The 14,178-nt window shown below is 35.8% G+C and overlaps 1 protein-coding gene across 1 annotated transcript in view; it reads right to left on the bottom strand.

The window, feature by feature from the left end:
• Nucleotides 1–3,729: 3,729 nt before the first annotated feature.
• The window catches only part of MYNN (myoneurin), a 655,694-nt gene continuing 645,245 nt past the window's right edge, over nt 3,730–14,178 (bottom strand). The window contains exon 8 of the mRNA XM_044070083.1: nt 3,730–4,033. Coding sequence (XP_043926018.1) covers nt 3,774–4,033 — 260 coding nt within the window. The 3' untranslated portion in view covers nt 3,730–3,773. The remainder of the gene's footprint in view (nt 4,034–14,178) is intronic.

Raw genomic sequence — 14,178 nt, 5'->3', positions numbered from 1 at the left:
GGAAAATCTTCATGTGTATGCCTTTCCACCTCTGCCTCTCCTCCCAAAGGTACTCCTAAAGGTCAGACAAGACAAGCCAAGGATGATTTTGATAGCTCCAGATTGGCCTCGGCAACACTGGTACCCATTACTGAGGAATCTGGTAAGAAAGCCTCCATGGCCTTTACCTTTGATTCCACACCTTTTGTCTCAGAGGACGGTCATCTACTCAATGTCAAGCTTCACTCTCTTCATCTAACAGCCTGGCATATTCTCTTTTGAACCACAGCAGGTCTCAACTTCCTCAACAAGTTTTGAATGTGATTACGGAAGCCAGAAGACCTAGTACACGTAAGGTGTATGCAGAAAAATGGAAGAGATTTTTATTTTGGAGTGCAGCAAAGGATTTGGATGTTTCTGAGCCTAATTTGAGTGTGGCTCTTCAATATCTTACTGAGCTATTGGACAAAGGTTTGTCTTTCTCTTCCATTAAGATTCATGCTGCAGCAATTTCAGCTCACTATGATTGTGACCCACCATTGTTTTCTCATCCTTTGTTCAAGCAATTTCTTAGAGGGGCAAAGAATATAAGACCCCCACGAAGAGCTCCTACTCCTGCTTGGGACCTCAATTTTGTGTTGGAGAAACTTACTCTACAACCTTTTGAGCCTGCGGCTACTGCTGAGTTGAAATACTTGTCATGGAAGACTGCTTTTTTGTTGGCCATTACTTCTGCAAGAAGGGTTTCTGAATTGCAGGCCCTTATGGCGGTGGAGCCTTTTTTGATTTTTCATAAGGATAGGGTATCATTACGTACTAATCCTTCATTTATGCCTAAGGTGGTTTCTAGTGTGGCTTTAAACCAAACTATTCATTTGCCTACTTTTTTTTTTGCAGATCCCCAAAATAGGGGGGAAAAGATTTTGCACACTTTAGATGTACACAGGCAGTTGCGTTATTATTTAAGCAGGACTAGGGATTTTAGGCAGTCTCAGCAGTTGTTTGTTTCTTTTGCTTTGAGTTCTCAGGGCAAGCCTGTGTCAAAACAAACTATTTCTAAGTGGATTGGGTTTTGCATTGCATTCTGTTACTCCCATCATGGCAAAGAGATTCCAGCTGGGATTAGGCCTCATTCCACTAGGGCTACTGCCACTTCAACAGCATTTCTAAGGGGTGGCAACTAAGGATATTTTGGAGGCAGCTACTTGGAGTTCAGTGCATACTTTCTCCAAGCATTACCACCTTCCTCTCTATTCTAAGTCCAGGGCTGGTTTTGCCACTGCTGTGTTGCAGGGCATTTTGGCAGCTCCTGCTTCATTATAGCTTAGCCATCCTCCCTTACCTCTGCTTTGGGATTCTACCCAAGTGTTAGGACTGCAGCAATGTGAGATGAAGAACATAGTACAGTTTTGTACCTACCATAAATGTAGATGTTCAAGATCCACATTGCTGCAGTCCAATTTCCCTCCTCCTTCCCTCTGTGTTTAGGGGTGGTTGTGTGGGTGAGGTTCTATTTTTGTACATTTGTATATATTGTACATATTTTAGGCACAGGAGTGTTTTGGTGTTTTTGGTTTTGGCCTTATCTTTTTAGGGTCTTCTGACATCTGGGGCAAGAAAAGACTGAGGATATGACGTCGGTCATGCGCATTTGTACCCTGACGTTCTGATGTCAGTCAAATGCGCCTTGACCGACGTCAGCCTTATACTTTGGTATTCGGGCCGACTGGGACAGCGGACTACCCAAGTGTTAGGACTGCAGCAATGTGGATCTTCGAACATCTACATTTATGGTAGGTACAAAACTGTACTTTTCTTTGAACAGCTTAAAATTCACAGTACACTAACATTATTTACTGTGATACAGAGCAAACAAACCAAGTTCTCCTAAAAAAATCCTTTATTCCACTTTCAAATGCATTGCACCAACATAAAATTAATATATAAACTGTATGCAGCCACTGAATTGAACTCATAGAATAAATCAGAAACTTTACAGGGAAATCATAACAGTCCTTAAGGATGTCCCCAAAGTTCAAATTATTGGCATAACATTCTAAACCACTAGTAGGATTCTTTGCCACCTCCTTTTCCATACCGCAGCAATGCTGCCAACTTTTGACTTTCTAGGGTGATATGCAGAAAATAAATTTGTAGGTATTGCAAAAAACACCAACTGCTTACACAGTGAACTGATGAGACAGGTAATTAAGGTAACATATATCCAAAACTACTCCAGACAGAAAGAAAAGAAATACCATCCTCTAACAGTTCAAATGGCATCATATCAGAGGTGTGTGCATGTGAGTTTGACACCAGAGACTTCTCTAGCTCATAAATTAATATGTGCTTATCAGGAAAATGCTGTGGCTTGTAAGGCCAATAAACCCTTATAATGTCTACAGTAAGAATGGTGGGGAATTCCTCCAAACTCAGAATTAGGAGACTCTAGAGTAACTGTCATGTAAAGCTGGGGTTTGTAATGATGGGGCGTCTACTGCTTGGGGTGATGTCTGTAGCTGAACATTCCCAACTTTTGGAACAAGACAGTAATTTTACATAAAACAAATGTACAAAAATATTATGCACACGACTGCCCATCCAACCTTTGACTTGTAAGCCACTAATTATACTTGCATTAAACATTATTTACTAATCAGTACAGCAACCTTAAATTCTTTCTTTTTGCATTAACATACATTTTTCAAATCTTAAATGTTAAAGCATCACTTTATTTACTTAAAATGGAACAACTTTTTACTTAAGAAAGTTGACGTTCAGCGAAATATCTTTCAAGTATTACACACATTAATAACAACATTTTCAGTAATTCAAACAAAACATTTTATGAACAAGCCACAGAAAATTATCTGCAAATTAGGGTGGCAATGAGTAATAAATTATTTCCTTTTCCATGCTGTAGTGACTTATATATGTATATATAGTGCAACTATAGACAGAATAAAGCAAAGATAGCCAGCTAACCATTTGTTCTGTACTGTAAATGTAAATTATTAATATCCTTTATTCAGTATTTCTGACTTGAAAAAATTTACAGGGATGTCAGCCCTGACCTGAAATATACTTACCTCTGCATGTTTCCTACACTTCTCCTCACCTCCACTCCCCAACACGCACACACACACAACTGCAAAGCAAAATTTCCTAAAGGCAGTCAAACCTGATAAAAATGTCACATTTTTCAATACTTTTTTAAGACAAGTAAAGATATCTGGCTTATGAATGCAAACGTGTCCTCGCCATTTTCAATTTTATCTGGACTGCATTACCAGTACAACTTACCCTGAATGCAATTCATTATATGACTGAACACAACTTCCTACTGTTAAAGACAAATGTTGCATTTCTTCTATGCTTTTGTGACCCCAACCTCATCTTGCTAAAAGCAAGACTACTGGTTTGGTATATGTAAGCTCAACTGCAGTCAAACTGGCTGGCTAAAGAAAGAGAATGCACATAATGCACATTAAAACCAATGAACATATACACACATATGCAAGAAGAAGAGAACAAGTACAGTACACTAAAAAGATGTGTTGTCAGTGTGATGGATAACATAAAAAGTATCGTATTTAGTTCATCTTGGTACCATTAGAAAGTAGTAAATCAATAAATTAATGTGGTGAAATGACATCTTAGTTCACATTAAAAGAAAATATGTATGTATATATATATATATATATATATATATATATATATATATATATATATATACACACACACACACACACACACACACACACACACACACACACGTACGTATGTATTTTTTTCTAATACAGCTGTTGTAGAAAAATAAACTGAGGCTCTGAGTAGCCAGTCAGTGAAGATCTCCTTAAAGCTTCTGAGGAAACTGACTGGTTATCTGATACAGGAAGCAACATCTGATGATCTTCAGTCCCAATAGGAATTAGTGGCAAAGAAATATCAGGTTTCAAGTCTGCAGAATCTTGTAATGGACTCTTTGGCAGAGACTCTTGTTCAACATAGGAGTCAGTAACTGCATCAGAATTCACATTTCTTTCTGGAGCAGCTGTAAATATAAAAGGAGACATTAAATAAGAGAAATACATCAGTCATACTTCTTTTACCTGCCATGTCACCCTTACAAGACCACCTAACTTTACTTATTCCTGTATAGAGTCCAGATAAAGACTGACATAAGACCACTGGCAATTGAAAGCTTAGACAAGCCAACTACATGTATCCTTACGTAAGATATCTTTTGCCTATAATAACATAACTGCTGCTAAAGCCACAAGATAACACCATTCTCTACCTGTTACTCCACCAACACACTCAAAAACGGGTCAAATATAATTTCTGCTACTCCTGTGTTTTATAAGTCAGCATTATTATTCTCATAAAGGATACCTCCATCTAGACTCAAGTTCTTACATGTGGTTAAGTCCAATTTAAGCAACCCCCGTCCCAACAACACAAACTTCAAAAGAACAAACCTATCACATTCAAATATTTGCTTCTAAATAAATATTTTCAGTATGAGAAAAGTTTTACATCACTCAAATGCTATCTTGAAGATCTCAAGCTTAACCTCTCAGAGAGCAGACTACAGAGAAATAAAGATGGTAATGCTTCCTGAGGTTGCAAGCCCATAAGGCACTCCACTCACTACTCTTACTTAATTCATGCCCCAAACCAGGCACTCTCAACTTCAGCCATGACTTAGATCAAACACCATCCCATTCACACTTCTGGCAATTTATATTCATTACTTAGGAATTCGGGAATTGAGTGCCAGTGTTTCTAGTTATTAAATCTAAACAATCTGAAATTATAAATTGAGCTAGCAGGTGATGTTAGCCCCAAGGCAAATGGCCATACCAGCCTGAATATCATTGTGTTGTTCTACCATTTCATGATATTAAACCCAATTATCTGCATCACAATAGAATACTAGATTAATGACCCAAGAGGCCTTTTTGAATATAGCCATGCATTCCAATAAAATTTGATAAGTAATGGTTCCCAAAGGTTTTGTAGGGGGTGTATAAATTTGAGCAAGGGTGTTCAAGCCTTTACAAGTTATCACACTCTAGGCACATAGGTGCCAGAGCAAGTGTATATCTGTAGTTCCCCATCTACTGATTCAGGTTTCACTTGAATAATTGCAGGGAAGAACTTTGCTTCATATAGATGGGAAGCCTGTTCCAAAGAATGGGGAATCTGAGACACTTACCTATCTCCCTCGCATGTCTTATTTATGTTGCAGGTGAGGTTTTGGTCACTGGATTGAGGTGTTTCTGATGCTAGTTGTATTACGGATGTGCAACAGGTCCAATAGGGATGGATCTGAGGATCCTTTGTAGGTCGCCTTACAGCAGCCTGCAGGAGACTGATTATAGGAACAATGCATGGAGGCAGCCTACATAGGACTTGTTTTCCAAGTCATGTATTCTTTTCATGAGGAAATTTTCTGGACACTCCAGTTGTTGCATGTGCCAAGTAAGATACATACCGAAGGGCCACAGGACTCAATGACTGGTCTTATAAGAGCACAGTATAACGCAACAATAACTTGTCTGGCTTTAGATGTAATACCGCTACTTATGAGTTGCACAACATGCAGTGATTTCTTCATTACAGTAGAAACATGGTGGTCAAATGCCAAATCTCTGTCTACATGGTTTCCCCAAGACCCTGACTACAGGGTCTACTCTTAGGGGTATATTATCAAAGTAGAAGTTAGCTGGAATGGCTGTCTTCTTGGCATTGAGTCTTAGACCATGTCTCTGGCACCAGTTATTAAGGTCTATGTCTGACCTTCTTGGAGGATATTTCTGTCTTGGGGGACGTCAATGACTGCTACCAAGTTGCAATCATCTGTGAACATGGTCAACCAGAGGCTTTTGACATTAGCCTTGACTTTAGAAAAGTAGATGCCAAACAGGAAGGGCCATAGCACTGATCCCTGAGGGACCCCACTACTAACTGGCCTTTCTGTGGAGGTAGACTCCCCTATTTTAACTTCTTGGGTCCTGTCTGTGAGCCAGCTGGCTATCCAGTGGGTGATGTATTGGTTTATACTTAATTTAGTGAACTTGTCTACAATTCCTGAATGAGGTATTGTGTGAAAAAGCCTTTGCATTTTGATGAAGGTGGTATGCACCAATCTGCTCTTGTCCAATGCTTTGGTAATCTTCTCAAGACCTGCAGTCCAGTGTTTGTAGGTTACCTATGTCATCATTTAGGACAGCCATGATTATCCTCTTCAAAGTTTTGCATATCAGGCTACTTGGGTTAATGGGTTGATAATTCCCGATGTCCATGAATGGCCCACCCTTCAGCAGTGAAATAACCATTACAATTTTGCATTAATTTGCCCTGTTTGAAAGATGTGGTTAAATAGTGATTCTAGTGGGCCTGATAGTTAATGTTTCATGTTGTTAAGGAGATATCCAGGGATATTATCAGAAAACATCATGGGGTGGAGTTTGATCTAAATTTGTCAGCCAAGAGATTTTTCGATATCTTCTGGTTTCATGTAGATGGCACCATTGACAATTAATTTAGTACACTGCTGTGTACTGCCTGTGAGGTTTCAGATATAGCTGAAGAAGGTTTTGTTGTTGCCCTTAGCCTGGGGGGCTATTTTTACCTTAAATTTGGATTTGCTGAACTTGATTAGTGTGCTTAGATTGATGAGGGAGTTTTTTTTTTTTTTTTTACCTCGCTAAGTATCGCACCTCCTAATTTGTGCCACAATTTTCTTTTTGTTATTCATCTCACTGATGTTGGGATTCTACCAGGACATCTTTTTTTCAGTTGGTCCTGCACTTATTCCAGACAGGTATACCAGTTAATATGGTTAACACAGGGTTTCTCTGAGCACTTCCACATAGGCACTAGTGTTCTAAGGGTTTGGGGGAGGGGGCATGAAATTTTGCCAGGGTATCATTTAGTAATAGGAAGTTTACCCTAGAATACGTTTTAAAAGTTTGAGGGTTAGCAGGTGTCCCTGGTTTTACATTTACTTTAAAACTGACAGATTTATGGCCTGACCTGACCATCAAGGACATTACACTGGGGAGAGTGCAACATTCTGCCATGCTTGTGAGAACCAGGTCAAGAATGTTTGCAACCCTAGTGATTATACGGACTAGTTGGTGCATGATGTTAGCATTTGCAAAGTCCATGAATCTCTGTACCTGCATGTTAGGGGTTGTGTACAAATCATAGCTTATACTGGGGTAAGTAAAGTTTCCAGTGAATATGGTGTTTGGTTAAATGAGAAGTATCTCCAGAGCATTTAAGTATGTGTTATGGTTATCCCAAATCACAGAGGGGACCTACAGCTTACAAGTACATGGTATGGGACTTAGTTTATTGAAATGTACACATGCAGAAGCTTGAGCTTGTCATTCTGATGGACCAACCTACAGATGTACTTGTTTTTAATGTAGATAGACACCCCCCAGTTTTTGTCTCTTCCTGTGCAGTAGCTGGTCTAAGTGTGTGGTAGGCACTGTAGCCCTGTACTACTTCAGTGATCTCCACAGCTTTAAACAATGTCTCATTGACTGCACAGACATCTAACATTCTCCAAGGTGAGGAAAGCTTGCATGGAGTGAAGTTTCGTGTTTAGAGTCCTGGGATTGAGCAGCAACACCCTCAGACTTTCCAGGGCTAGTACAATTATATCAGAAGGTGTACCTGGTTGGCAGTGTTAAAAAAAAGGCACTACAGGTATGGACAAGGTTTTAGCCAGTATTCAAATTCCCAAAAGGGACAGGTGCAGACCAGCCTTGACAAAGCAGCATGGTTTGTTGACCATACCCTCCCAGGCTGACAAATATTGTACCCCCTTCGAATGACACCATACTCTAAGCCAGTTGTTAAAGTCAATTATTTTCTATTCATATTGTGGCATCATCCTTGGAGAGTGTAGAATGCTAGGCTCATACCAGTCTGGGACACATAGTCTGAGAACTCCGTTCATGTCTCTCTTCATATAGACAAGGGAGACACAGAATATGACTGAATCATAACGGTACTTGTAGTTCAGCAAATTAGGTGCATGTGTAATCTGATGGGTCTTGGCCTTGATAGACTGCTGACAGTGACATTCCTTACTTAGCCTGGTGAATGGGACATCTGTCTCTCTTACAAAGAAGTCTCCTATAACTAAAATATTAGGTTGTGTGGTGGTATGCCTTATGGGCTTAGACATCCTGGGATGTAGCAGTGTGTGTCTTGTTGGGGGTTGTTTTTGTAGAGTGTTTATGAGGTTGCTGAGGATCTTTTCTAAGTGCAGAGTTTGGTAGGTCTTTGTGGTTTAGGGGAATTACATTTAAGAGCCATAGCATATATGTGTGTTTCTCAGTGCACAAATAATACTGAAGAAATTTCAGGGGTGGTTTTATACAGAAGATTTCAATTAAAGGTGCCTGTTTCTCTCTTCACAGGGCACTGTTAACCAGTGCTGCAATGAAACAAACAACAAAAAAAATGTAGCCTCCTAGCCAATAAACAGCACAGAGGTTTCAACCCGTGATTCCCAACTCAGAAGTGACCTGGTTGCCCTTCTACTGCCATTAGGGAGCAGACCAAGACTTCCTAATGTAAAAACACTGTCTGGGGCCACTCAGAGTGCAGAAACTAATCAAATAAATGCTAGAAATCAAGCAGAAAGTGCAGGAACTGGGGTGTGTGGCCAAGATGGTGAGCAGTTAACAGCCCTGTTTTTTTAGCTCTGCTTCATTTATATTTTAACATCTCTGACAGGATTTTTACTAAAAAAACTCAGAACATTTCAAACATTGATGGAGTTATAGTTGAACATCTACTGAAAGATTTGCTAAAAAAATAACAAGTCTGAAACTTTTTTTAATTGCTTTTTCCTGTCAAGAAAAGTAGAAAGAACTAAATGTCTCAGAATGAGCCACTCTAAGCATAAGGGCAGTACTATGAAAAAAGACATACAGTCTATACTAAGTAACATTAGTGAGTCATCTGTAAAGATAGATAAATTAGAAAGTATAATGGATAATTTTTTTTAGAGGAATGTAAAACCAAGCTGAAGTGCTGAGTGAATCTCGTAAACAACAACCATCAGAATTCTTGAGTATAGAAGAGGCAATGTCTGATTTTCATGGAACATTACTTGAAAATGAGAATAACTCTGAATTTCTTCTGAAACAAAACAAGTTATTCTAGGGAAAAATAGAAGACTTGGAGAACAGATTTAGAAGGAACAACATCAGGATTTATAGGATTCCTGAAAAAGAAGAGGGAGACAATATGATTAAATTCCTTACTACCTGACTGTCTAAAACTTTGAAACTACCTGAAGCTTTTTCCTTTGGCATCGAAAGGGCACATAGATCACTTTCTAACTCATAAAATGCCTTCATCAAGGTCAGTGATCATAAAATTTTTCTCGAGTCAAGATACGGGTTTAGTCTTAAAAGCTGCATGGACTAATCATCCAGTTAAAATTAAAGAAAATACTATAAGATTTGACAATGAGTAATCATCATTAGTGATGTCAAAGAGAAAAGCATATGTGCCACTTGTTAAAAGGTTAAAGAAAAACAATGTTAAAGCACAAATATTGTTTCCAGCAAAAATAAGGATTCACCTTACAAAGGGAAAGAAGATTTTTAACACCTTGGAAGATGTAATGGACTTTACAGAAAAATAAAACCTTAGAAGAAAACAGAAGAAATAGTCTGGAATCTATCAACTTCTTTGAAGAGATATGCAACAATAGATGGTTGGTTAATAAAATACAAAAACAGTAAAAAAACTGAAGAACAATTGAAAATCAATGTATTATGTGGATATGAATTCTTATTAATTTAAAGAATTGCTTGAATACTTATGAACACGTGCTGAATATTACTTTTTACAAGATAAATCATTTCTTTCTTTCCCTACTTCAGATGTTTAGTAGTTCCTTTTTTAAAATGTTAGTTTGATTCTTTTAGTTATATATGAAATTAAAGCCACTTGTTTTCATTTAGAGTTTAAAACGTTACACTATTCATTTTATTAAAAGTTAATCATTATTATGGTGAAACTTATGTTAGGTGGTACACTTTCTGATATCTTGGCGTAGTTGAGTAATGCATTACTAATTATAATACAAGGTGCAAGGAATGATAATAAAGAGGCATGTTAAGTTACATTCTAGGTTCTTAAAATGGTTCAGTAGTGTGCCACTGAAACTATACTTGACATGCAATAGCACCAAGGAAAGACATGGTATGTTATAAACAAAGTATAAAAAATATAGCTTTTTACATATACATAAACTACTATTGGAATAATATCAAATGATTAGAGTTACATTCACACTTTTACAAGTTAAACCTGGATCCCACATAACTGTGATTCTTTTATATGCTATGTCTCCTTTAAAAAATGACAGTCTGCTTTATATTAACCACATCTTATGAATAGTGCTTGCTGAATCATTACATGTAATTTCTTTGAGCACAATGGCTTTTTTGTAGTTGGGATACTTTGAGATGGTTTTTGTTATTTTTTGGTGGTTTGGAGGGGTTTGAGGGATTGATGTGTGCTGTGGAGGTGGCTTGGTTTCACTTGCAAATGTTTTTGTGTGAATTGTAACTGATGGACTGTTCATTTTCAAGCCCTTATCAAGAAAACCAGCTTGAAACAACTTGGAGTCATGAGCACTTTTATGATGCTGTGGGAATTCTGAAAATTTTAAGAACTGTCCAAGTTACTTCTTCATGTCTAAAAGTAAATAATTACAATTTTTTTGAATCCTATATGAAGATGTCAAATAATACAAGCTAGATAATAAGCAAAAGATAGTGAATTGCATTCTAAACCACTGTCAATTACATAGATCTGAATGCTTGCTACTGACAGTATACTTGACATGCAATAGCACCCAGGAAAGTTATGCTATGTTATAAACAAAGCATAAAAATATAGTTTTTTACACATATAAAAGTTATTATTGTAATGTTATCAAATAATTAGAGTAACATTCACACTTTTACAAGTTAAACCTGGATCACACATAACTGTCATTCTTTTAATACGCTATGTCTCCTTTAAAAAAATGACAGTCTACTTTATATTAAACATCTCATACAAATAGTTCTTACTGAATCATTAAAGGTTATTTCTTTAAATACAATAGCTTTTTAGTGGTTAACATACTTTGAAATGTTTTTTGTTAGTTTTGTAATGGTTTGGAAGGGTTTGAGTGATTGCTGTATAATGTAGAGGTGGCTTGGGTTCACTCATGAATGCTTTTGTGTGAATTGTAGCTGATAAAATTTGCAAGCCCTTGTCATGAGGATCAGCTTGACACAGCTTAATTAAAGTCATGAGCACTTTTGTGATGCTGCAGGAGTTCTAAGAACTGTCCAGTTTATTTATTCTTGTCTAAAAGTAAATAACCATATTTTGAATCGTATGTTAAGATGTCAATGAATACAAGTTATATAATAAGCAAGAGACAGTGAATTGTATTCTAAACCACCATCAGTTATTAAATAGTTCTGAATGCTTGCAGCATACCAAAAGGATAGTTTGTATACTAGCTTATAGAATGACACTTCTGATCAAAAATTTAGGATTGTGTTTCTCTGTTACTCTTTTTAATGATAACAAAACTTAATACCTCAGAACACTTTATTATGGAAAGTTTGAATCTTAAAAGGGAAGATTTTTAGATGTTTGTTCATATACTATTAGACATAATATTTAAGGAAAAATAATACTGATTCTAACAGTAGTACTAGATTAAAGAGTATCAAATATACAAGGGTAAATATAAATGTTCTGTTATATGATACTCTACACTAGGATTATAGCTAAAGTACAAAACCTCGGAATGTAGTAGTAGTACAAGACATAGTATACAAACAGAAATAGAGACCAGAATAAGTAAATATGTATATAGTTAAAAAATAAAATATGCCTACAAGGGTGGGAGGTTGTCATAGTGGTTAAGGTGTTCAATTTAAAGGCACAAGGTGCTGGGTTTGAGTCTCACATGAGGTAAATGACTGGACTTGGAATGGCTGACAAGGACAGTTAGCGTGGTGCTAATTTATGAACTTATGATCCTATGAATACTTAACTCATACTAAATAAAACAGAAAAAATATAAAATTGTCTGACCTATGTATTAATAAATATAAAATAACAACTGACTTCTTTCCTACAGTACACCAGGGAGACAATGTGAGGTACAGTGAAAGATGACTATAAAGGTATTCAGTTTGGTCAACTTATAATGAGGATTATGAACACCTGTTTAACTTTTCTTATTCATAATAACTCACTGATGGGCTCAGAAGCATGAACTGTTTTTAGTCTAATGGAGAGTTTGACAGGTGGTTGGTTTGTCTTTTTCAACAAACTAGGAATATGTTATTCCATGGTAGAATGTTTTAGGGTTATATCATTAGGTAATCTTTTATTTGTTTCAAACATTTTGTCCATTGCTAAAGATTTCATAGTGTTGTACATAATAAGTTCTGAACATACATGTGATTTCATTATACCTGTTTTTTTCGCTCTTTTATAAATGTCTGATTTTAAATGCATATCTGTTAATATTAATGGAATGAATAATCCAGTAAAGAGAGGTAGTCTGTTTAAATACTTGCAATTACATAAAGCTCAACTAGTATTTCTACAGGAAACACATTTACTTAATAAAGATGTAAACAAACTTTCATTAAAGAATTATTTGGTTTTAGCAGGTTCAGGCTTTCGTGCTAAAAGAAGAGGCTATTCATTTTATGGAAGAACCAGTAATGACTAAAGTAAAATATACCTATGTTGATAAAAGTGGTATGTTAAGCATTATTACAAATAAGTGGAACAGAGCACTATATATATTGCTGAACTCTTATTAGATTCCAGGGGTTGGAGCTAAAGATGCAAAAAAAAATACTCAAGACACTATAGCCTTTTACATGAAAGGTGAAGTCATAGTGGCTGGTGATTTTAATTGTATTTTATCAAAGCCTCCACAAGAGATAGAAAACTGAGAATCACATATTCAGCCAAACACTTAATGACTTTTGATATCTAATGAATTTAAAGGATATATATCAGCCAAGGAACACAAATTCACTTCAATTTACCCATTATTCATATAGATATGGAACACAAACAAATACTGATAACATTTTTGTCTCAAGCACTAAATCATATCAAATAAATTATAACACCTAAAAATAATAAAGAAAGAAGAGCAGATATTGAATGTATTTAAAATATTTTATGAAAATATAAATAATAATACAAATAACCTAGATAATGATGATATAGTTGAAACATCTCTAAGGGAAAACTTAAATAATAAAATAAGTGAACAAATAAAAAAAATGATAGACCATTCACTTTAACAGAAATAAAAGATCAAATAAAAAAGTAAAAAAAAAATAATAAGGTGCCAGGCTTAAATAGTCTTAGACTAGAACTACATAAACTATTACTGGATGATGCAGTTAAAATATTAGATAATGTTTACAGAGAAATAAAAGCAAGTGATAAAGTCCCCAATTGTGGAAATATTCCCTTATAGCGCCTATTTTAAAATAAGATAAGGATCTCACAACGTGTTCATCATACAGACCCATTTCCACTTTTAAATGTGGACTATAAGATGTTTATGTCCATTTTAGCTAACAGAATTAATCTACTTATACCTAAACTAATTAACAGTGATCAAACTGGGTTTATTTCAAATAGACAAGTATAGAATAATATAATAAGAATACATACATTAATAGACAATGGAAATAAAAATAAAAAAAAAAAAACTTTCTATCGTTAGTCTCTATTTAGATAAAGCTTTTGACTCAATTAATTGTACTTGTTTAAAACTCTTAAAGTGTACACTTTCTCACCGGAGCTAACTCTTGTGCTTATGTTAAAACAGGTTATTTTCTTTCTAATTCCTTTAAATTACAAAAAGGCACAAAACAAGGCTGGCCATTACAACTTTACGTTTTGCATTAGATACAGAACCCTTTGCTAACAGTATTAGATCCAATAAGAACATTAATGGTATCAAAATAAAAATAATTCAAACAAAAGATTCTACTCTTTGCTGATATTTTAATAACAATAAGAAATATAGAAAATTCATTAGAACATATAATTAGCTCTGAGTTAGTCTGAAGTAATTCTGAACTTAAGATTTAATCATAATAA

Source organism: Protopterus annectens, chromosome 4.part1 (assembly GCF_019279795.1).
Source record: "Protopterus annectens isolate FY-2018-M chromosome 4.part1, PAN1.0, whole genome shotgun sequence".
Classification (NCBI taxonomy): domain Eukaryota; kingdom Metazoa; phylum Chordata; order Ceratodontiformes; family Protopteridae; genus Protopterus; species Protopterus annectens.
This window is presented reverse-complemented; position numbering and strand designations above follow the sequence as displayed.